This window comes from Macrobrachium rosenbergii, chromosome 26 (assembly GCF_040412425.1).
Source record: "Macrobrachium rosenbergii isolate ZJJX-2024 chromosome 26, ASM4041242v1, whole genome shotgun sequence".
Taxonomy (NCBI): Eukaryota; Metazoa; Arthropoda; class Malacostraca; order Decapoda; family Palaemonidae; genus Macrobrachium; species Macrobrachium rosenbergii.
This window is the reverse complement of record NC_089766.1, coordinates 1224947-1251638: the sequence shown is the minus strand read 5'-3', so window position 1 is coordinate 1251638 and position 26692 is coordinate 1224947. Positions and strand designations below refer to the sequence as shown.

Below are 26692 nucleotides of genomic sequence, written 5' to 3'. Positions count from 1 at the left end.
ATTAGAGTATTAAAACTACTCAAATAATTCTCTGGTTCCTTACGAATTAGAGTATTAAAACTACTGTACTCAAATAATTCTCTAACACCGAAAAGACAATACACAAAAATACAAATGAAATGTCCAGGTATCTTTCTGTACAACACACACAAACATATACGAAGATAGCGAGTAAGCTCCCCTGTAGATCTACATAATTTCTGGTCCTGTTAGAGAAAATTCAATTCCATTACATTTCCGACAGCTTTCACTGGATCAAGTCCCATTTTACCTCCAAGTTTGAAAAAACCTTCTGGAAAAATTAGAAAAACCAGCATTCATCACTCAAGGGTAGGAATCAGAGCATTCGATGAGTTTTCAAAAGTCTTTGTGGACTCCTGTGATATTTTCATACAGGAAGGTTTTTGACCTGCAAATGCAAAAGTGATTAACGGTGCAAAGAAATAAAATATGGTGTCATACAAGACCGGGGGAAAAATTCAAAACAAAAAAAACTAGGTAAAGGATATTAAACCAATGAACATGCACAAAAATATAGGTACAAAAATTTACAAACTACCAGTGACCACAATACTACAGTCCAAATATATATTTATATGTATTAATCTCAAAGAATCAATCTTGTAATACTAAAAGAGGCATACAGTAATAAACATTCTGTTGTGATAAAAAAATAAATCAGAGTCACAATCTACAAATAAGTTTAAAAACAGAAAATTATACAAGTGGTAGTGTATAATGGTACTGTATGTCAAAACCAATTTTTCATAAAATGATCTCAAAATATATAATGGCAGAAAATGCTAAAAACTTAGCAAGGTAACCAGTGTCTGTCAACAAAAACATTACCCAATAAAAATTATCGGCATTTAGCCCAAAAAAAGGTTTTAAAAATAGGAACTAAAATTTCATTCAATGCTACCTGTATATAATTAGTACACAGTAAACATTTCAAAAGTCATACTTGCTTCAAAGATATGACAAATATATAAAGTGTTCAGACGTAGAATTTCTCTGACAGTGATCCAACAGTTTCAGAAGGAGCTACGAACATTCATGAAAATTCATTTGGAACCTTTTTATAAACATGATACAGCACTACTGTAATGCACCTTGAATTTCAAGTCAGTGGCCCCTGTGGGTTGGTTCTATGTGAATAGGGTTCATCTTCTGAATAATAATCATCCTGACAAGATGTTTTGAAGGATTTGAAAGCTAAGTAACATTTCTCATAGCATAGACACTGTTTGTCCTCAAGAGATTACTGCACCATTGAGGACTTACAAAAGCTACCAAGAATAGGTTTTTCCTACATCAAAACCTGTTTTTTTGAGGACATAGCCGTTGTCCATCGTAAAAGGTACAATAATCCTTTGAGGAATCACAGCGGCAACCAAAAACACATTTTCCCACGATAAAATCTGTTTTAGGCAGTGGCAATTTTAAAATCCGTATTTCAAAATGACTGGGATATAAAAACAAACTGCCCCATCTTGAAAACTAAACCACTGCACTGCTCACAGACACCAGCTCCTTCACGAAGGTGTTGGGTCACTCCCCGAGACATGCAATTACTCCAAACGCGTCAACGTTAAACTCGGTTACCGTCGGAAGCACACAAACTCACATCGCACCCTCCATGACTTCTGCTAGGACATCGGTCGAGGTTTCTTTCACAACATCATTAACCACTCCAGAGCCCAGCTTGTTGCTGCATTGAGGAATCCGGTTAGGAAGAAGCACAGAGGTAGAGAGAAAAACAACAATTTTTTCAAGAGGTCCTTCTTATCTGGTCTACGACAAACCCCCTTCAGGAACTAATTATTCTATTTCACTGAGAATCTGTATTTCAGGAGGACGTATGTATTTATATTATAGCACATATTGCATCAGAGAAAACTAAATAAACAGTAAAGAATAAGTGAATACAGAATCAGAGATTAAGAGATTGATAAACGTAAAGTATACAGGAAGCGAAAGTTTTTCAAGAAGCATGCTTAAGTATCGGAATTACTCCCGTACACGATGAACTAAAAACAACAATAGTAGCAATACTGTGCGCCACAAAACACTGTGCTGAAATAAGGAAGAAGAAGAATGACACTAAAAATTTAAAGATATTAAATATGGAGATTCTTTAAGTACGTACAGCACACCATTTGGGTAGAGACAAAACCATGATAGAACTTCCTTTACAGGTTTTAATATGGGATGAAACGGGGTTCTCTTTTTTTATATCAGTCTGATGACTGGGAAACAATGTATTTTTTAGTATACTTTTAAAAAAGTCATAGGTTGGCATAAAGGCTATGTCTGAAGCCCAACTAACAAGATCTACTATACACTGACACCATGAAAGTCGAACCAAGTTTTACAACGTAACCTATGAGGAATCTGGTTCCACTAATCATCCATCCTACATTTATTCTGCTGGTATTTAGGGTGTCCCAAAACTTATAAAATATCTAAAATTTCTAACTCAACATTCACAGGACACCTAGGCTTACACAGCTAACTTGTCCTAATGGACAAAACTTCTAAGTAATGTGTCATTTCCAAATTTATAGTTAATTTCCATTGGACTTTCCATAAAACTGAAACATATCAGCCCTGTACTTTAACTGTTTTGCTTCCTTCAAATAATGTTCATGTCAAAATCCTAAGTGAATTGGTTAAAGCAACTGTTTTCTATCTTTTTGCAATCTGAAAAGCTTCACGGAATATTTAAGCTAATCTGCAATATCTAGAGGCTTCACAGAAAAGACGGCATCTGTCACACTGGCATTTAGTGCCAAACTCATGAGTACTTAACTTAATGATTTACCCACAACTTCCCGAAGCTAGTCCGAGTTTAGGACAATTTCAGTGCCTAATGGTAGATGTTCAATCTTCTATCCTAGATCACATCACTTTTGCCTAAATGCTTACCGAGTCAAAGCACAGCGTAGCAAGTGAGCCAGCTTTCTGCCAGTGCTTTTAGTTTTTTGGAGAAAGTTGCTTCAGGACTGGAGATGCATTTGATATTTGAAAAAATGACTGGAGTTGGGACCCAGCCTTCATATTTCAATGAGACAAGAGGTTAGATAATGGGGATTTGCTTGCTCTCCCACTGTTATATTTAAAAAAAAAAACTGTACAACAGAATTTAAAGACAGGACTCATGAAGGTTTCACATTATACCGAGAGTTAGTGGTTATCTGTAATCCTTCAGATACCCAAGGCCTGAAACTTGTGCACTGTGACTTCGGACAACAGAAATCTACCTGGCATATAACATGCCAACAAACTTGGTGTACTTTTAAGCACACACTTAATCTCAAAGAATATAAAACTGAGTTTCTACTTCGACATGAGTAACAACATAGTATGCCTTCATCTCCTCAATCTTTTCTTTTCTTACCAATTTCTTTTTTTTTTACCCTTCCAACACTTCAGGCCTGGGCTTTATAGGGATATGAGGGTCACTGTCCAAAGGCCCTTTTATGTGAAAATTGTTAATTGTTGATTTATAACTGCTGCAGGCTAGTACTGTATTTCGTTTTATGCCTCTTTACGTTCTGTCATGTGTATTGAAAGGGCATGAAAATTTCATGTGAAGATAAAAATTTATAGCCGCAGTAGTATAGCCAAGAATATTAATTAGTTAAGTATTACTTGCTGTAACAGTAACAGTATATACTGTAATATTATAATAAATTTTCTTTATCACCAATATTTTTAGGACTTACCCAACTCAAAAAACTGTCTGAATCTTGCAAATCTGAGCAACTCCAAATACGACAAACAAAAGGTTCCAAAAATGTTAAACGGAGGTATGTGTAAAGCAAGACTAGAAAATGAATCCATGTGCTTTTATATCTTGGAGATTTTGAAGATAATCAAAACTTCTCTTATAACCTAGAACCATGACTTATACTTTACGTCAACAAAGGAAAAAGAACCTTGAATCTGTGTGAAAACCAAAAATTCTTTTTTATAAGATGTGCTGAAAGTTTTCTTCACAATGTGTGCACATATACTTAAGATCACAAAAGTGGAGAACTTATTTTACGTCACGTGTCAAACTTTTTAAGAGTAAATCTTGGATAGACATATTTAAAAGAAGGAATGAAATGGGTGCTTACAATTCAGGCATTTTTTAAAATTCTTAAAAATGTGTAGCTTATGCTGTGATACCATCTGCATGTAGTCTTGGGAAGGTTATCTCAACTACAGAGTTCCATGCTGATCGATTAAAATGGGTAAAAAATCATCCAGTTTATTTCAAAAGATACCTAGAAGAATTTTCTTACCTAAGCTACTAAATACCGTACTCAATCAACCATACAGGAGGTCTCAGACTACTACAAAATCAGGAAACATTCTCTACAAAAGTGGCTCTTTGTACAGACTCCCTACAAGTCAGAGCAAATAACTACAGTGGAGTACGTTACTTCAATTGCCATCTTCATGCAACTACAGCTAACTACAGAAGTAAATTTTTATAAGGGGTGTCCAATTTAATATCAATTTTGGCTACTAGTTTTAACTTGTCCGAAACACCAATAAACACAATGACATTCACACAGTATTAACTGGGATTCTGAGATAAAGGAAGACCCTGAAGTTATATGAACAAATGTCAATATTTCCTATGGTATTCAATGACCCATTCTTGGCCATATTAATGATGATGGGTCACTAGCAAAAACTATAATAGTATTTCGAAGAAAAAGATATCCCAGAATAAAATATTCCAGTACTTTTGAAGGGTTTAAACTGAGTATGGAATCAAATGTTTCTCTTTATCACTAGGGGGCCAAAATAAGTTCATACATAGTCTGAAATTCCCATCATTTCACCTTTGAATCTGCCTTATTTTCTTAAAGTACTTTTGTGTACACTAGTACACAATTCTTCCTTATAGAGCTGTTGCATATCTTCTGCAATGGTTAATCTATATGTTCAAGTCCCTCAGTGTACAGTATTCTTTATTGCTCTGAGTTCTGTGTTGTAAATTCGTCCCTAAACTTTCACAGGGGTCACACAAAAGATTCATTCTTAGGTGAGGCAAAAATTGGAGCAAAGTCAAATCAAAGTTGGACAACTACATGGGAAGTTAGAGTCAAGGCAGAGAGTAGTACTGATGGTGACCAAAGGAATGTTGCAAGAACCTTTAGTATTGTCTATGGTGGTCGCAAAGGCCCAGTGTTGGAATAAAAACGCCAAGGAACCGTTCAAAGAAATTTCCCTTTTATCAATGTCATCATAAAGGCAAGGGTACAGACTCTACAATGTGAAACCATTACTGTCTTAAAACTTAATGATTGAGAAAGATTACAGCATCTTCCCATCTAGCAATCAACGTTCTTACACTCCAATTTTCAATCTTCATTCAAGAACAAATTCATCTGGGCCAACCCTACGAATATCTATGCTAACTTAGGAGAGGTCTTGTTGCTTTACACCAAAATCTGATTCAATTCAGGAAACTCTTCAAGTAAGACCTTACTCGGGGGTTAAGAGATTCCCGGAGACCTTCGACACAAGGAATTATTCCCACACCCTCAGACAGGCTAGTAATGACCCTGTCAGTTCTTATGCTTTATTTTAAGAAGCATACAGAAATAGAACAATACATGGCTATTATAGATATATAATATATATTTGGTTATATGTGTATATAGGTTAATCTAAGCTCATATAATGCAGTGCTACTCATGGACATTCACAGCAGTGTTAAGTAGAGCACCGACTTAGGTACTGCGTCCACCAGTCATGTCCAGTACCTCCAATACATTTCCTAGGTATCTTAAACACCTCAAGATCTGTTCATTACATTCTACATGCATCATTTAACAATGAATGGGGAAATTCTCATCTCAAAAACATCAAAATGCAAAAAAAAAAAAAGCAGTTTAGGTTACAAGGAATTGCTGCTCTTCAGGTAAATGCACCGTTTTAAACAGTAGTATAGTTTGGTTAAAAAAAAAAAAAGGAAATCACGTTACATACAAAACAGTGACATTCCTTCAAAACACTGAATACAAGAATCAATAATGCATATATCATAGAAAAATACTCAACAAACAAGCCTGTCCCGTCCCGTCCCATCCCCACAGGTGGTCACAACATTCAGCCAACAGGAGGTAAGCTCTCTCTGGTACAGTGACTATAAAACAGTTCTTCGTTACGATTAAGAAAAGTGTCATCAAAAGCTCGTAACTCGTGTGTTCCATGGTGGCAAAACTATCAGTGACTTCTGTTCCTTTTAGAAATGCTCCTAAAAAGGTCTACAAACTTTTTCTAAAACTTTTTAACGCTGGAAATGACAAGAAGTGAAAAGCATCTAATAAATGAAGTTGTGCTAAAAAATGACACAGTTTTGATGCTACAGGGCAATCTTCAGCGGACACAAAATACGTCAACGCAAGATTCGTAAAAATACACTACTGTATTTGAAGTATTACAGAACACATGAATTACTAAAGAGCTGATAAAATAATACAGACCACATGAATTCTTTGAGAGCTGCTGATAAAAGTTCAAAGTGTGGACCCCTAAAATATAAGTTGTGCAGGAAAACAGTGTCAAAACACCAACTGGGGAAAACTTCAATACACACATCATATACCATGCACACTGTATCAGGTATAACTCTTACAAATATGAAGTATTAAATATAGTTATATTAGGATTTTCTAGTGAAGGTTTCTCCATAGAAATATAGGCACTGCAATCACTGTACTTTCCAAAAAGTCCCTATATGATTAATTTGTCTGAATTTCTAATGCATCATGAAAACATATTAGTCTGGCTGGCCCATTTCTCCCGTGAATTCCTGCCGGTGTGTCCCAGTTCTACATTGACATATTGAAACAAAATGACGTCAAGACACTGATTTGGACACCAAATTATCGGATGACTTCTCAAGATCATTATAAAGGCTTTCTGTATTTTCCTTTAGGTTATAACGTCAACTTCCCATAATGGAAAGGACACTACTTCTAATGTTAAATCATTATCAATTATGCAGCTCCCTACAAGGGTGCCACCTTTAAGGGGGCTTTGCGCATCACATATTAAACAGTCCTCAGGTCTCTTTGCAGAAAGCCTTCTCTTCCCAACTCGTTTGGGTTCACCTCCCGTAACATTTTCGTCTCTCGTTCAAGAACAAACCTTTCAGGAGAGCCCTAAGAGAGTCCGGAGAATTAAGTGACAATGTTAAGTACCGGTATATTAACGAAAAGTGAGTTACACTTACAGATTCTCAAAGGGCTCGTAAAAAGGATTTCTTCTAAAACGAGAAAACCGGAAGAATGGCAAGTAAAAGAAGTTGGAAAGCTAACACAGAAAGAGGTCAAGGAGGGACAAACTTTACAATTAAACCTCTTTCACTCCACTGAACTGTATAACAAAGGGAGCTCGTTCTTTAAACAAACTACAAACATGGAAATCTAAAAACATATCTTTGCAAAGGTCTTGTAACGAAAACGATCAGACAGGGTACAACATACAGTAACTGGGAGGGGAGGGAGGGAGGGAGATGGCTGTGATTAAAAAGATGCTTTAATATTCACTTATTCAAATCTCCGCTACGACCAAGTACATTGGTAGCAGGCTGTGATAACAATGTTTCAAAAAATACACTGCCCACCTATACTTCATGATGCTGTTTAGATTTCTTTCAACAATCCTATAACCGAATACCTACATTCAAAACTTCATACCGACTGCCCTTCCACAACAAGAAAATATAATATATTAAATACAGTATTGTAGCATATTGGGCAACATTTCATCTGGTACAATAAGTTGCCCAAGACTTTTGGATAAGGAAATAACCATATGCAACTGAAAAAGCTGAATTCCCATAGAAAATATCTACTGTAATTGTAAAACGATTAGTTACAATATGAGGCATCACGGCATATTTTTCAAATTTGGAAAAGAGCGGAGTTGTACTGAGTTCCGTACATTAGTGAAATTTCAAGATTGTCAATTGCATAGCAACAAAAAAAGGGGATTACTGATGATGATAGGATAAACATCTTTGAATTTTGCAGAAATATGACCTTGAAATGACAAGTAGCTCTGTTTCTGACTCCAAACGCAAGCCGTCAGACATGTACATTCTAACCCTTATGTGTGCATGTGTATTTGAGGTGTGCATACCTACCAACTAGCATTCAAAAGTCAAAAACAGAAAAACATTAAAACACATCACACTAACCCCTTAATTATTATAAGAATAAATAAAGGCCAAGTATTCTGTCTAAATCGCAGTCAGTGCAATAAAAGAAGCAAAATGCAATTGATTTTTTCAACGAAAAATACAACGATATTGACAAACACACAACTGAAATATATTACCAAAGACGAGAAAACTGCAACTAATATGTGGCAGACCAAACTGATATTTAGTGTGACATGCAAGAAGGCCCATTTTTCTATTAATGAAACAAATAAACCTAAGGATATTACGTTAACTAAAATAATACATCAGCATCCATACGCAACAGTAATTGAAAAAAAATTAAGAACGGTTTGCCCTGTTTCAAGTTGTTCCAACAGATTTTAGCCTAAATGAAGTTTATGTTGTTGCCAGTTGACAAACAACATTTATGCAATTTTGGTTTTATTATTATAATAATTGTTATTATCACTGAAAAGGTTAACTAGACAACCACATTATGAAATTTGTCTCAAAGATTTGAAGAGATCTATTGGATCATATGCAGTCTATTTGAATGTACGGAATTACATTTGCAAACTGTGATTTGTTTGGTCTCACACTTACATCCAAACGTCCATGAAGAAAAATTTTGGCTTTAAATAATATTCAGGTATGTGCTCTGACTTGGTAGTGCCGTTAAACTGCCCAATAATAATAATAATGATATTAATAATAATCACTACACCGTATGTTCACTTGAAACCACATAATCAATAGCATTTCCCTTTTATGAACTGCAGTTTAGGGGCAATCATCAAAAGATTAAGTACGCGTGACTAAAGACTTAAAGAGTATCTTCGTCCATAAAACATTTACGTAGCTAACGTACCTACAAAGTCACGAAAACATCAAACTCTTCAAAGGAAAGAAGGTCAAACACCAAAGAATGCAGATGGTAACATCTAACATTAAGGCTAATGCTAAGATTCTCTCGACAACTACTGCACTACTACAAGTGGCAGGGTGTACGAGCTGCTACCAGTGCGAGACTGTGCAGCAACAAAAACAGGGTCGCGTGAAGGTTCTTAAAATTGAAATTCTAGAGCATATGGGTATTTCCATCCAAGATTTACTCGTGAAATATGCTTGCTTGCTACTAAAGGGCCTCCTACGCTGGGAACAGAGAGGTACCGTACTCTATGGTCATGCAAAGACCCTGACACACTGGCAGACGAGTGTGCTTACCCTAGAACAGCCTCCACGGCCGTGGCAGCAATTGGCCGGTATATGGATGCCCCTGGCCTCACCTGACTCCCTCCTGGTTGACCAGGCCCACCTCCGGGGAAACCAGGCAGCCCAGGTAACCCTGGGATGCTCGGAAACCCGCTGGAAGGGTAGTCCGTTGCCGAGGGTCCGTTTGGGAGAGCTGGTCCTGGCCTTTCCAGGGGGGAGCAGTGTGGTACAGCATGACGTTACACATTAGCATATCACTATTTCAAGGCAATTTGACTTTGTTTTTAATTCGTTTAAAGGTATCAGGACTCAAAGACACTAAACACAGGCATTCCGCATACTAACAAAGCTTAGTCTGATCACAAGAAGGCTTGGCTCAATATACTTTTGAATAATAAAACAAGGCAAATACAAATCATATAAATTCATGTTTTGGTGTAGAAGTACATCATTCTAGTCTTGAATCTGAATTTAAATAAAAAAATAGTGTTTCACAGTGCATGTAAGGACAATAAAACTGACTGAGGAATCCATTCTCATAACACTATGCATCTTAAAAGTCGTTTAAATCAATCTAACAACATTGCATAACTACTGACGTCCCGCTACCTTCTGGCAACACAGTCAGAATGAAAGGCAAGGAATGAGGCAAACTTTACCCGTCAGTCACGATCTGTTTGAGAAGGTCGTCTGAAACAACAGCGTCACGACTACCTTCGTGACTACCCTGACGGCTACCTTTCCCGTCGTCATCGCTAAAGGGAAGCGTGCAAAGGAAATACAAAGAACATTAATTAAGCAACTGGCAGAGACAGGTTGGTGGCTGAGTTATGTACAGTAATCAAATGAAGGACTCATCTCCATGGGTGTGTCTAAAACTGTTATCCTCAAGGAACCAAGGAAACGAAGACCTCCATTCTCACAAATCTATTGCCAACGTTTCATGACATGTCACATTTTTAAGGCTACAAAAGAAAATAATTTGCAATTTCATCATCTAATCATTTTCTTTTCTTTAGCCTTGAAAATGTAACGTGTCACGAAACGTCAGCAATAAATTTGTACGAACAGAGGTCCTCGTTTCCCTTGTTCCCTGAGGGTGTGTAAGATTTGGCTGTGCCTTCTACTTTATAAACTCTGTTACGGATAGCAAGTGGGACTTTTGGGACCTTCGGGCATTCGTGAAATTAATTAGGGACTTACAAACAACTTCAGGGACTTACAAGCACTCGTAAAATTCAATAAAAAAAGATAACTCCCTGGAAAAGATGTTACTGCTATAATACAAACTTACAAAAAAGGGAACATCTAGCACCAATCTTAAGAGGATTCATTCGGCGTTTAACAATGACATATGTACAAAGATGAGTCCACAATAATTCCCTTTTGTCAAAGCACAAAGCCAATACCAGTAAGTTAAAAACAAAGTATCATTACATAAATGAGAGAGAGAGAGAGAGAGAGAGAGAGAGAGAGAGAGTAAAATTCTAAACCTTATGAAAAATTTAGTAAAAGCTGCAGGGTCTACAAAAAAAATAACGGAACCATCATATGACAGTTCTCTACTTGTCAGAGAAATGTTAAAATATACTTACAGTATAATTATATGTCATGAAATTATGACTAGCTCCTGTTACAGAATAATTTCCTGGATGACTAAAAGACACATTTACATTCTCTACGTGGACAGAGCATGCCTTGTGAGTGAGAAATTCTATCCCCTCTCTTTTTCAGAGCTACAAGACCCCCAACTTTTCCGGAGTCTGGCAGCCTATGTTGACACTCTCAAGACTAGAATTTCACTGATCATCCTATTTAGCAACAATTTCTTAAAGGGCAAGATCAAACTACCGATTTTCCTATCTTAAGGGTCTATTTATTACTTCTATACTTAAAATTTCTCCTACAGATTCCAGCTGTCATCCTTTACATGAAACGACAGTTTACCTCCAAAATCAGCCGTCTTTACTTTTTACTACATCCAACCCCTGGATTTTATATCCGATATTTTCATCACTAAAGGTGATAATGTATATTGTATTCAAACCAGAATGTATTGCATTAAATGGGGTTCTATACAGTTCTACCTTTTAATTCCAGTGTAAATATATATATAAATAAAAGATGAGAAATAAAAACTAAGAACACCGACTGACTTTGGCCACGGTTGTAAGACAAGGCTTATACGATGGCTGGCTCCCCTTCATTCTGCCAGAGCCAGATTGCACGACTGCAGAGGGCGGGGAAGGCGAGGGCATGTAAAGGCCTTACTTCAACCTGGTCATAAGTCCAGGGCAACTTGTCCCTTTTCTCCGTCTGTTTCGAGTTACTTTTTAATTTCGTATAAAGTTTAAAGTTAATCTTCTACGTACTACCAACACGTCACGGGACTCTCGAGAGTCTTAGGATTAAATCCAGTTGAGTGAAATATGAAAGAGCAGAAGAAGATTGAAGGAGACAGAATACTTTACAAATACAATCCAAAATGCATGAGCTAGGAATCATGCAAAACATGTTAAAACTATTCTGAAAAAATGGGTCACAAAGAGCAATACTTACGGTTTGTTCCGCGCCTTTAATCTCCACAGTCACGATGATGAGGATACTATCCCTTGGTTACCTTATTTCTAGCATCTACAAAGGCTCGAAAAACTTACCTTATCATGACAGCCTACAGAATCAGATGTAATCACTTTTCAAATATCTTTACTGCAGCACTATAAGTTCTGGGGCACACAGACAATGCAATACACGGGTAATGCCCGACAAAAAGGTTATATACTTATACACTGTAAATGACTTTTGAAATTCAAGAGAAATCTGTGTGTGTGTAGCGCACAAAGTTTCAAAGAACTGACACGACTAGGCTGTGATCCTTTCGTCACTGAAGTTCCAAGAAATAAAATCATGACTTATTCAACATCCCTGGCATTTTATGCGCTGGTGCTTGTTGGAACCATGACTCACTACAAGGTGACAAACACATACATAAATACATAAACAAGCGCACGTGCACACACAGACACATGCTCTCTCGCTCTCTCTCTCTCTCTCTCTCTCTCTCTCTCTCTCTCTCTCTCTCAACTTCCCTACTCTACTGTCCCCACCTGAAGTCAGTCAAGAATTCAGAGGACTTCCATAAAACCACCTAGCTTGCTGTTAAATGATCCAAGACACACTTTTGCCATAAAACTCCAAGGGATCAATGGTGGGGAAAAGGAAACACGGAAATAACAACCCACTTTACATGGGGTAAGGCTACACATAACCAAACGCAATTACCGCTACACGGTAAAATAAATCTTAACCCTCATTGACATGGACTTGCAAAGTAAGACATTTTAGGGCTCTGCATAAACACAGTCTTCAAATACAATATGCAAAATCCCTAACGATGAAGTAAAAAAGCGACATTCTAACACACACACACACACTCACCCAATCAAAATGAAAAACAATCCAAGGGGTCGTCTACTCTATCAAACAATTTTTGCTTATCAACATTGAGAAGTTCAATCAGATTCTCTCAGATGAGTAAGAATCCCTCCCACAACAAGGGAAGGTAAAAAAAAAAATAACAAAAACAACAAAATCCATCACGTTAAACTAAAATACAGGACTAATTTGCTTACAGCACTGAAAGAAAATGAAAAATGCACGTAGTTTTACAAGCAAAATTACTTTTAAAGCGCTGACAAACACCGAGGTCATGATCCCTTGACAGAACGTGCGACTCAAAACAGACAATCGTTATCATGATTCTTTTGAAATTAATGTAAACACTATACAATTACAGAATGAATTAAATGGAAAAAAGAAATTGTCAAGTACAAATAAACAAGGGTTGTCATTGACTAGAAACCTGACTAGACTGTCAAAAAATTAAATTGCTGAAGAACAAATAAAGAAGGGATATCATTATGACTAGAAAACTGACTAGATCGTCAAACATACACAGGCATAGGCATGTTCAGAATGCCACCAAAAAAAAAAAAGGAAGAATTAAAATCACAATATACAAGGTTAAGATGTTTCCATAAAAGCTGTAGACATTACTACGATGCACAAAAGTAGAAAGGCCCACTACTTGCCAATGCCATTCATCTGCAGTACATCTCAGAAGGTTCCTATACTGAAAAGTGTAACATATGAACATTCTTCTATTTCCGCGCCAAATTACAAGAGTACGGCTGTCCACTTTCTCTGGAGACTGCAGTGGCCGCTCCTCCTGTTCTCGTAGTCGACGACAAGAGCGCTGTTTAAGGTTAATAACATCGTCTGTGCGTGTAAACATACCTCTTGGGAGCTTCTCCCAACGAGAACATTTGACAAATGGTTCCTCACCTGACAATTTTCCCAATTATGTTCGATGCAATGGCACCTCCTGTCTGCCTCATGGAGCCGTCTCCGCCGCCACCGCCGCCGCCGCTAAAATACAAGGTTTGAATTTAGTTCAAGGTTTGGCATTCAACTGCATTTTTTTTAAACAAATATACAGACCCGTCCTACTTCCGAACGTTCAACTTACAACATTCAGAGATGCAAACAAATGGGATCGCAAAATAACGTTGTGTTCAGAGCACTCCTCTTTGTCACCCTAAAGTTTAAATTTTGTTTTGAGTGTATATTCTGTACACAGTACTGCATGTACTGTGCAGTGTACTTTATTGTGTTTTAGGATGAAAAAACGAACAGCACTGTACTGATCTGGTATCATACTGTACTGAAACAGGCAAGAACAGTACAGTAACCAACTTGTAAAGAGGGTGGAGTCTGTAATTTATTGTACAAGCAGATCTTTGTCCTTAAGAGTCTTCCTTTTTATCTTGTTTTGACTCTTGAATGTTTGGTCTTGTGACCAGACACTGGAACTGTTTAGCTACAATACTATCGCAATACAATTCTCCTTGTATTTTAATAATTACTTACAATTTTAATTTTTTATTTGTTAATTTATCTTTTTCTGTTATTTCTTTCATTTGAACTCTGCAATATTCTTTGGAAGCTTGACTTTTAAGTGAATGGCCCTTGTAGGTTTGTTCCACATGAATAAGGGTTCAAGAAGAAGAAGAAGAAGAATAAACTGTATAGCAATTCCATTAATATAATCACCATTAAACTTTTCAACCTGGCCACAAATTTAAAGCTAACCCTCAAAACCTGGGCGGAAAGGTTCTAAGGGTAGCAATCTCAGGAGAGGATCATTTGTCTTTTAAAAGAAATTCGAAGCAACCTCAGAAGATATGGCACTTTGAACACCCTATGAATGAGTGTTACTTCTCACTCTGGCACGTCATTATCGCTCTTTCGGCAGTTTTTCCATCTGAGAAGGGTAATCTTGTAAGGCAAAGGCTTGCACTGAAGAAGTCTAAATTTTAGATAATGATTTGTCTTGTTCCTGAGTAGAGTATAAAAACTCAAGCATTTATACAGGTGTATCTTTCTCCTATATATGTACAGGGATCTGGTTTAGATACTTAGGAAAAATAAATTTTGAATAAAATTCTGTATTGTTCCTATGTATACAAACTAGAGTGTTTTATGTATGAGAAAAATACTTCCACATAAGAGACTCCTATAAAAAAGGTGATGGTTTTTATTCCTGTAGCAACAAATATTACTAAAAATACTAATTCTCTCTCGATTTAAAAACGAAAATAATAGAATCGAGCTTCTTCTCAGCTCTCAGAAACTTACCCAGACAATCCTCCGATGACATTAGCCGCAATGCCGGAGAGTACGTCATCTTCAGATCGCTGAGGCTGGTTGCTGCTCTTGCCGCTAAAAATTAAGGGCTAACGTTAGAACGCTGACGATCCTGTTTAGATAATCGTTTACGAGGGACCTTTAATGATTCTGAATCTCACAAAGATATAGACAAAATTGGCAGTTCCAATGTACAGAACAAGTAAGACTTCAACAATATGAACATACCTCAAAGGTCTGGATTTCGTGAAGAGCTGTACATATTTTGCCGATTTTTACATAGAATTAAAACTTATTTGCACCATTTTTCAGCTAAAAACTTAAGTATCAGTCTTTTTGATTACCTCGATTTTTAAATTCACTGTAAAATTATGCAAGGGTCAAGATCTCTTAGTCCAGATTGTTGAAGTTTTACAACAATTACCTCACTGTCATTGGGATTAAATGATTTAACTCCTTGAAACGAAAATTCTGAGGAAATACACAGAAAACATTTGCAAGTCACATCAAAATATTTCCTTAATTTGGACAAATGACAAACCCATCGTAATCTTTTAGTTTTCTACAGTTCAATATACTTTACACAACGTCTGCAACTATAAAGGGGATAGCAGGGAACTCTTTAAAACACAGCAAAGAACTAGATACATGGTTGAAAAAGAGCTATGAGTATTTACGTTGAAAAATAAAAATCCTGGTAAAACCAGCAAGAACAACCTCATACTTACATCTACAAAAATAAAGCGGTTACAAGCAGGTCCAGTGCATGCTGGAGCCCTAAGCATTTAGGCGAAACACCGCCTCCCTCCGTGACCAATGGTGCACGCCCCTATTTAACAGGTGTTAGCAGTGGTTATCTCGAAGTACAAATAAGGTAAAGGTCATAGATTAGTGATTACCAAAACACACAGCATGCAAAATAAAATTAGCGTTACTGAAAATTGCAGAGAATGATTGAAAACTCAGGGCACAAACAACAAGTACCAGACGCGTGTGTTAACCAGAGAACTATTGGCAAAATGGTATGGAAATGCTCTAAATCATTTCAATGAAAACACAGGCAGATTTTTAAGTCTCGCATGCAAATGTTAGTAAAACGTGGCAGGTGTTTAAGGGGAAACCAGACACAAGGCAACTTCCCGTGGCTTCTCGGCACTCACCTGATTAAGTGACCAACATACTGGGAGGCCATGCCAGCGATTAAATCGCCTCTAATGCCGCCTCCTCCTCCTCCTCCTCCCCACCAGCACTACCACCTGCGCGGCCACTGATAAGAAATCACGGGGAAAAAAATACAGTACCGCAAAGGGCGACTCGTGAGGGGACTTCAAAACAGAACAGAAAAAAAGATACAAAACAGAAATAAGATACCTGCATGTTAACGAAAATTGTTAAGCAAGATTTTTTTCAAACTAAAATATAAATAAAATTAATTAAAACAAGCTCAATCTTAAGTGTTCTCAATCTATGTACAGTGTAAGCTATACATAACAAGGTCTCAACTGGAAAACAAAAGCTTGGGTATCTTTGTGTCAATGCTCACTACATAAAAAGGGTCTCCTTCTAGCCATGGACAATATGGTCCCTCCTTTCACGACTGGGACAGCATGGCACTCGACTACAAGGCCTGCTTATTACTGCTGAATTCAAACATCGTCACATCACAACAGTCCACGCAGAATCAAACCCAGACCAACATGGCAGGTCAAGAAAAGGTCCCAATTCCTTTGGAACCTAAGACCTACCACTAAACTCTGAGCAGACCCATCGATTAGAATATTTCCTTCGTGACGTTTTGGCTTCTGGCAATTTCCAAGGCCGCCAAAGCCTCCCCTCTCCACCCCATCAAACAAAACTTAAGACATGACAAGCTGCAGGACCCGTCAAGGCCGGTGGAGGGAGTGAATGTACGGCAGTGCAAAAATAAAAACAAAAACTTAGCTGCATGACAACCAGAGCAGACAAAATCTAGCTGCAATGATGCAGGACAATGCACATTCTAGAAACACTTTTTTTTAAGGTGCTCTGTTACGTTACCTGTTTTCCATCACGCAGCATTAAGATCAACACCGATTAACGCGGGCAAAATAGACAGAAATTTCTTTCCGGATAAGGCCAGTTTCTATGTCAATAATTCAAAAAAGTTATTTCAGAAAATGCAAGATAATATATTATCAATTTCTCAGTCAAAAGGAAAAGTTACCAACTATTACTTGAACCTCAGATTACCTAATCATTTCCTTAATCACGCTCGTAATGATGGCACTAATAAAGGCATTATTTAAGTTACCCTGCTGGACCTCTTTCACTCTGTTATCGTCCGACTGCGAGCTAGAAAGTCATTTTTAAAAGTTAGCCTATGCAAGTATCTCATAATACAAAAAATACCCGAACAGATCTTTCTATTCATTTCAAGGTTCTTCTCTTAGATGTGAACATGATCTTATATCTTAAGGGTTACTAAGTTTAGTCAGTTACATGTAAACAAAGGGCCTATATTGAAAATCATTACAGTACAACCTAAAAATCAATGTCAGAGATATGAAGTGTTCTCAAAACTTCACAACACGTACATACCATTACATATGAAATTAATATTTTATTCTAGTCAAGGCTTAGACTATACTTTTAAAACTGGTAAGTACCTTGAAAAAATTATTAAAAATTCTGAAAGGCTATTTTGAAACTTGAGTAAAATAAATTAGAATCTAAACATACTGACATTAAATACTGTTTCAGTAGCACAAAATAATAGCCACTGTACATATACCAGTACATTCTATAAATGGTATGAAAAATGGCAACCATACACAATCAAATTAAAGTTTTATAAGTAACATAACCTACATTTTACAAGATTATAAATTAACATGAACACAAAATGAAACTCAATCTCAATAACATACCTCATGATATTCTGAACAATCTTGGAAACAATGTTTGTGACCACTGGACTGTTGGCATTTGGGTCATTGGACTGCAAGATCTTCCCGTCAGTGTCTTGACTAAAGTGGAATAAAAGGAAATGACAGTTTATTGTAATTACATCATTTTAACATCTATATGTAATCACACGTTTCTACATAAAACACACAAACCTTGGCAAGAACTGTTTCATTATCAAGAGAACTACTGTACTGACAATCGTCATTAGTATTAACACGTCAGAATTTCTTTTTACGTAACAGGATGGATGCAAAAACAATTCCCTAAGTCTTAAGACAAAAGGTAATCAATTGCAGTATTTCGATACTGGCAGGAGCTTGACGAATCAAAACCGAAAACCAGCAAAGGAAAGCCGGTACTTACGTTACGATCTCCTTGATGACCTGTGAGGTCACAGCAGCGACTATGTCGTCATTGACGGAATTGCTGGGGGCAGAAGGGGCCTGGGGCATCCCCCTGAAAAAAAAAAAAATTTCAAATCAGAATTTCAAAACTTAGATAAAAATATTGTAGCAGTCTACTGCTCCAACTTAACAAACTGGAAAAATACTTTTAAAACAACGAAATACGATTACATACGAGACTGAGAACAAACAGAACTCTAGTGTACTGCAAATTTCAGCAATATTCCTTTACCTGAGTCCTCTCACGACGTTAGACACGATGCCAGAGACCATGTTTCCATCAAATCCGGTTCTTTCCTTCGTGTTTTGCCCGCTGTCTCCACTGAAATTCAACAAGATTTCAGTCTATCATTACTCACACTTAAGCTGCAAAAACTTCATAACTGTTAGTGACAATTTGCTTGAAATTAGCTGGAGTATGCTTTAAATTTTATGGGCTACATAACTGTCCACTTCTAATTTATTACAGTTACTGATCAATGTTTCTTCACTGCCATCAAACTATTTACATCGTATGGAAATAGTTACCTGAAGAGGCCGCCAATCAATGACGAAGCAATGCCAGACATGAGGTTTCCCCCTCCTGCACTGCCACCCTGCTGTTGGCCACCCTGACCTCCTTGACTGGAAAGGCAGAAGAAGACAGATGTGTTTACTTCTGGTAGAAATCCCTAAAGCTGAGAGGAATGTTATAACCCCATAGCGGAAGATTTAAAGTAACGTACAATCAAATTTAAACCTTATATATCAACCTCCTTTTAGAAGTACCCCCCCTGACACTATTCCAAGTTCTTCGAAGCATTCCCTCATTCCCCTGCTGAACTGTTCCCTTCTTTTATTATTCACCTGTTCCTATTTGTTCCCTTCTCACTTCACCGTCCAACTTCTTAACTTCCTCCTGCTTTACACCTCTCATTTAAGAAAAAATCATTCAGGTGAGACCTGACAATCTCTTGAAACGTCTCTTAATACAGTATTTATATCTTGTATGTACAGTATAATACAGGAATGCAAATTTAAAAGCCACATTCAAATATAATCATATCCTTCAACTACTACAAACACACTGAAATGTTCTGTACTTAGTCAATGATTTGTCCATGCTTGCAAAATCAATTGCATGCAGTCAATCCAAAATAAAGCTGACCAAAGATGAAGAGAATCTTTGAGTGGGGATGGCCAACCATTCAATCACAGGTCATGGCAACAAACTTGTCTGCTGAAACCTCCCGTGGCAAACTAGCTGACCCCCCGAGAACCAAGGCACTGGGCTCAGACCCAAAGAACGTGAATGCCTAAAATGAAACTGGAAGTACGCGACCTCAAACTGAAGGTAAAACAATACTTACTTCATCATTCCTCCGATGTAGTTGGACGCCATTCCGGCAATCAGCTGGTTCATGTCATCATTCTTCCTCTGACCCTGGTTACTGGGGTCATTGCCACCACTGCCGCCACCTCTGTACGGTGCAACAGTTATAGTGCGTTTAGTAACACACAATGTAAGCAGGTCTTAGAATTGTTTGGATCTATTAAAACAAACCACAGAAACTGTATCTAAAACTACTACTGAAAATCTTTAAAACACTCAAGTTAACTCCACACAGCCATCACCAGCTACAAAGACACAAGACAAACGAAAGGCGAACTTGTCTGTCCTGAAAGCTTATTCTAAAATAAAAGGGGTTATGGAATTTCCTGATAACTTAAGATCTACGAGTCGACATCTTCGATCTACCGTAGAAGTGCCTTTTTCCGGCGAGAAGAAAACCCCTCTTTGTACGGCACACCCATGCGAGGAATGTTGGTAAGATAAATGCAGACGATTCTTATGCAAAGTAAACTTCACTATTAAACAAAATGGTGGAACGACTGAAATCTATTCAGTTACATCACTACCCACAACAGATTTGCAAAAATCTATCATCCAATAATTTAAGTTTGTTTGATAATCAAATCTCTCAGAAACTTCCCACCTATAGTTCCTCTAAGTCGCAAAGTGGCAAAGCAGTCTGATTAAATAATGTTTTAATAATTATAAATTTGACTAAAAGGCAATCTGTTACCCACCTGACAAATGAAGTCTACCTCACAGGAAGAGTTAGTGCCAAAAGGGGTTGCCTTCTCAAGTTCTATGCCAAAAACTTGGCTAAGAAAATTACTTAAACTAGTTACATATTTCTTACAATGTAAGTGGTCAACAATTTTCCCTACTTGTGCCCTATTTAATCAATTTTACTATGAGCCAATGCTGTACATACTAAAAAAAATACTCTGGAATCAAAATGTATGATAAGTTTTCTTTTTACCCAATTTTGATTACTTGCAAGCGATTGCATGATACAACTAGACATAATAAAAGGGTATCTTCTTTCCTTGAGCTAAACAGTATGCCTCAACATCTACCATACTCTTTGCCTATAGTGCTTCTGTGCTTGGAGTACAGGAAAAGAATACAAAAAAGATTCAAGCACAAATGCCTCAGGAATCTAGAAACAAAAGCAGAACTTCGAAACGGGATTAAGCAATAGCATAGGCAAGCATTTAACTGGGAATCTATGTAAAAGAATTTGATAAATCTTGCCAAAGGAACAAAATTAACCAAAACAATGCAGTAGAAGCTTAACTCAGGCAAGATAAGATCATTTTAATGTACAACAACACAGTAGAACATCTAAGATTCCCAAATATTCTGTAATTGCAATACTGTACGAGAATAACTGCACCTAAACTATATAATAATGGTATCTCCTATATCTAAAGAAGTTAAGTTTACTGAGAGAATTACCAAAAACAATTATGACAATAATAGTCCTTTCCTACTACAATCTTAAAAGCACAGTACATTCTTCATGATGGTTGTGATGAGCGACCGTAATACCTTCCAATGGACATTTTTTCCATCTTCTGTTCTCTAAATAAGGAGAATATTCTACAATCTTGCCTAAACCTTCTTAAATTACAACATGCTGTGAACAACTTCATGAAGGTATTTACAATATATACAAGTGTGCATTCATTTGAAATGGGAAATCACAATTTCAAATTGACCTCTCCATAAAAAGAAGAATTTTTGGAGGCTGTTGTACAATCAATTCAGTACCTGGGCATTCCAGTGTCATCAGATTCACCTCTCTTAAATCTAAATCATGTCAAAAGTAGCATATTTACAAAATTTTCTCAGTTGCATACAAATATACTATACACCAATTGGGTTAGATAACAAGTATTTACCACTACTTTTGTCGAGTTGAGTGAACTTACTTTAAGTAACCGAAAAAGACGATTCCCTCACATGCCTTTGGTGACTAGAATCTCAAATACCTATCAATATTTATCTCTGACAACGACACTGTCAGAAATCATTTGACAGGCATTCACGACAATTCTGGAAATCTCTAAACTTATAAGGCGTAGTTCCTACAATGTGAAACATGCTTGCTGTGACGAGTACAAGACTAATTTCCTTTCTTCAAGACCTAAAAAAATCTTACACTAACAAACAGAAATTAGAAGTCATTCTCTGAATGTACTGTGTACCGTCTACTACGTACACAGACAAGATCGCTGGGCACGAAACAGAAGCAGAAGCTTAAATATTAGTAAGGAGAAAACAGGACAATCGAAGCACTGGTAACACGCATCTCTAGCAGTCTCTGGCAAACGGGACCAAACGCCAAGACGTTTCTAGTCAAAACAAAACTCAAAACAAAAAACGGCACACTTCAGCCCTGGCGGATGTCAGTAACGGATGTCTGGGTTAGTACTGGAGTCCCTTTTAAGATATGATATACTGTACGGGCACCATCCTACTTACAAACGAGTGACGGTCCGGACAGCCGTTTGTATGTTGAACTTTTTGCAAGCTGGTTACTGTACTCTTTATGCCTATTAAAGTACAGTATGATATAAAGTCAATACAGTACTGTACATTTTTTCATCCCAAAACACAATGCACTGTACATGCAGCACTGTAATGTACAGAATAGGGGCACAAAACAAAATTTGAACTTTGTGGATGGCAAAGGGGAGCATTCCGAACATAATTTTAACTTGTGGTCCCCTTTCTTTGTATCTCAATGTTTGCTAAGTTGAATGGCCTTAAGTAGGATGATGTCTGTACAGTACTGCATTGTCTGGGGCTATACGATACCGTATTTTCAAAGAGAAATCTCGGGTATTGCGTTAAGAGCTTGCAGGAAGCGGGATGGCTGCTACGAGAAGCTCACCCAATCATTCCGCCAATGATGTTCGCTGCCAGACCAGTCATGTCCGGGCCACCACCTCCCTGCTGCGGCGGTGGGGGGCCGTATCCACCTGGCCCCCCGTACTGACCAGGCGGTGGGCCGTACGGGCCAGGGCCGTACTGGCCTTGTGGTGGTGGTGGCCCGTAGGGCCCAGGGCCATAGCCATATTGCCCCTGTGGTGGGCCATATTGGCCTTGAGGAGGGCCATAGTATCCCTGCGGTGGGCCGTACTGGCCGGTATTCTGTGGCTGATTGCCGCCCCCACCACCACCACTGAATGCAAGGAGAGAACTCGTGTGACGTTGCGGTCTAAGATTTTACCTACGGACTTCTGGGGCTTGAATTTCGAGTCAGTGGCCCCTGTGATGGGCTTGCTCCATATGAATAGGGTTCATCTTTTGACTAATAATAATAATAATAATAATAATAATAATAATAATAATAATAATAATAATAATAATAACATGAACAGTATCTAACCTACCATACAACTATACACCTTCGTCAGTCATTTTCAACTCCCAAAAGGGGAAAACTACTGCAGATTTGCAACTACCGTAGATTTGCAACTTACTCAAGAGCCGTGTCGCTAATTTGGCAACAATGATAAAACCATGCAGCTTAATTTTAAACTCTCGATAAAACACAGGAGTGAGTGAACCCTATAAAAGTATTTACTAGTTTGGTACATGTAACTTATATAAATTTTAAAAACTGAAAAGCATTTACAAATTCTTTAAAATAAACATAGTTGGTCATAAACATCAATTGCAGTTTACAAATACTTTTATAATGATTTAAACCCAATTAAACGTATATGCCTAATCTTACATTTTCCCCTATCAAACAAAATAAAGGTAGATTTTGTCAAAAGTAAAAAGTAAAAATGGATATCATGCAATCAATAAAACAAAAAATTCTTTAAGTTGCAAATCTACTACAAGAGAATGCGTATTTCCCGACATATAAAAATGAACAGTTAAGAAAAAACTTACGATTAAATAACATTATCATCTAAAACAGTTCAAATTGAAAATGAGGCCTATAATCACAAAAGTGAGGTTTCCTACTCCCTTGAATCACACAGGATAAAAAGTATACTAAAGTGATATAGGCTAATTTTATAGGCTTAATCTACTTTTTAAACTAACTTCAAAATATCCAAATTCATCACTTTAGTAGAAAATGTCTATAGGACTTCCAAATCACAAATAATTTACCCTCAAATCACAAGAGGATAAAAATATACTAAAATTACACTAAAATTTTCTTGGCTTAATCTTTTCATTTTATTTAAAAATTCCTAATTCATAATTTCAGCTGAGAAAAGCCTTAGCTGTCAAAATTATAACTTACCCGTAAAGGATACACGGAAGGATAAAACTAGACTAGAATTATACAATTTCATGGGCTTAACAATCTACTTTTTATGCTACCTTAAAAAACAGGTTTTGATGTAGGAAAAACCTATTTTTGGTAGTCGCTGCCGAGTCCTCAAGGGGTTACCCTTCCATGGTCTTCCACGGAGCTCTGGAATACCACAGAAGGATAGCCCGTTGAGGACGAAACAAGCGACTACACTATCAAAACTACCCAAAGTCATAATCTTGGTAGAAAAAGTCTCTAAGACTTCCAAATCAAAATCCTGACTTACCCTCCGAGGAAACCTCCGATCAGACCGGACACCAAATCTCCTCCGCCTCCCTGACCCCCTCCGTACTGCTGTTGGCCGCCGTACTGCTGTTGGCCGCCATACGGCTGTTGGCCGCCGTACTGCTGTTGGCCTCCGTAATTTGACGGCCTTGCCTGAACGTAAGAATGATCTCATTAGCATTCGTGATGCAAACTTCAATGTAGTCAGGTGTGTTCTTGCAAGGTTGCACTGATTCTTTGAAGGAACTATCATGTTTAGACCAGCATCCTGACACTGGAATGCATAAACAGATGAGAGAGAGAGAGAGAGAGAGAGAGAGAGAGAGAGAGAGAGAGAGAGAGAGAGAGAGAGAGAGAGCAACTGTGCCTGTTTAAAACAGCATCCTGAAATTGAAATGCCTAAACAGACAAGGGCATAAGAGAGAGAGAGAGAGAGAGAGAGAGAGAGAAAACCTAATTGTGCCTCTAACCAAACTTGGTTCCTCTTTCAACCAGTGCACATGCCTTCTTCAGAAATGAAAAAACCAATTCGATTCATTTGCATACAACAACCGCTCATGCAAAAAAGCACCCGAGAAAACTGGTCTTTTGAGATAAGTGTAACCAATTAGTGGTGCATAACTTTGCGTGGTGTTCCCACAGGGGAGCATCTTTCAAGGCCATTTGGTGCCCTCATAACATGCCACTTGTGGGCGTTCCTAACTTATATGGGCAGCCAGTACGTATGGGTACATATGGAGGTCTCGGTTCCACCTCTGTTGTGGGCTGCTATATTTGCAAGGTTAACAAATTCAGGTAAATGCTAATAATTTCAACCTCATATGTTTATGTAGAGAGAGAGAGAGAGAGAGAGAGAGAGAGAGAGAGAGAGAGAGAGAGAGAGAGAGAGAGAGAGAGAGAGAGAGAGAGACTTGCATGAATGAAAATAAATTATCCTGGTTTCAAAGAGACAAAAAGGCATTGCAACACAGGACCAAATTACAAAAAAATGTACACAGTGGAATCCAAATGTTTCCCACTGACAAAATAAACGAACAGATATGCTATCGTACAAAAAATAACTTAAGTAACACTAAATAAAATATTTTTACTGCAGCACATTCATTCCCTGATAACCTTCGTTGCTGTCGCAGTTCAGGGTAATTGAGGTCATAAAAAGCATGCAAGGTTGCCTCTGATAGCATTGCATGACAGCAGTTATCAACAGTGAAGGCAGCGGGGAAAAAAATGCAAATGCTGACGGCTCGTGGTCCCGATCAATAATGCTGCGGCCCACTGTAAGCAACGGGACATCTTGGGGTTAAGAAAAGGATGATAATTTATATTAAATGCCAATACAATTGATGAGAAATAGTAGAATACAGGACCTTTATCCATGCAAATTGGAATATAAAATTCAGGGGCAAAGCGCTGCGGCCAATATGGTCATCCAGCGATCAAAGGGAGATTGAGAATGCAGGTGGTTTTAAAGGTGTATCAGGAGGAAAACCTTGCATTTGCACTGTGAAACAATTGTTAGGAGTGGGTGGGCAGTAAGATGGAAGACAGGGAATTCAAATGGAGGTACAGTAAAAGAAGTGAAAAGGGTTGCAGCTAGGGGCTAAAGGGACAATGGAAAGGACCCAAGGTAACACCTACAGAGAACTATGGGAGGCACACTGATGTTACTACTGTAGGCCCTCTACGGGATATCCATGGGAATCTCTGCACATTACGAAAAATATCGTCTGAGAAGAAATGGTATTTCAAAGAAACCTTACATAATACTTACAGTGCACCACCTGGGGTACACTGACGACACTACCACCATAAGGGGTATCCATAGGGTATCTCCAATTAAGAATAATATTGGCAAAGAAGAAATGGTGTGTCATTATAAAGTCCTTAGGTAACCAACAAAGGTAAACTAACTGACACTAAGGTAAACCCAGATTGCAATCTACATTATTACCTAACAGACAGACAAACGCCTCATCGATAAGACCTTCAACCAACCTGTTCCTATCATCATTGACTGTGTCGACGGCTTCCTCGACGACATTCTTCAGGAAACCGAACATGGTTGTGTATTTTCCTGTGAGCGGATTTACCCCTCACTCACTGGTATTCCCAATCGAGCCGAGTTCCTTCAGCTTTTGGAGAGTGACAGCCTGGAAAATGAACAGGTATCAATGCAGTGTGCATAAACAGGAGGCCTATAGAAGGCGATTCTATATATTATGTCCATAAAACACTTGGGAAATATAAGTGGCATCATGAAACTCAGTTCTAAATGGTTTATTAGGAACATTTGAATGAGACACTAAGGCCTATTACTGGTGCAATAGATCCTTAATATAATAAATGTT

At 37.7% G+C, this 26692-nt stretch overlaps 1 protein-coding gene across 1 annotated transcript in view; it reads right to left on the bottom strand.

Moving 5' to 3' along the window:
- LOC136852678 (calpain-A-like) overlaps positions 1 to 26404 on the bottom strand; it is an 84110-nt gene extending 57706 nt beyond the window's left edge. Inside the window, 14 exon segments of the mRNA XM_067127590.1 lie at positions 1628 to 1711; positions 9401 to 9592; positions 10048 to 10143; positions 13733 to 13816; positions 15086 to 15169; positions 17324 to 17425; positions 18001 to 18099; positions 18404 to 18496; positions 18677 to 18766; positions 18973 to 19068; positions 19794 to 19904; positions 22674 to 22964; positions 24346 to 24497; positions 26309 to 26404. Of these exon segments, the coding sequence (XP_066983691.1) occupies positions 1628 to 1711; positions 9401 to 9592; positions 10048 to 10143; positions 13733 to 13816; positions 15086 to 15169; positions 17324 to 17425; positions 18001 to 18099; positions 18404 to 18496; positions 18677 to 18766; positions 18973 to 19068; positions 19794 to 19904; positions 22674 to 22964; positions 24346 to 24497; positions 26309 to 26404 (1670 nt within the window).
- Between the last annotated feature and the right edge of the window lie 288 nt (positions 26405 to 26692).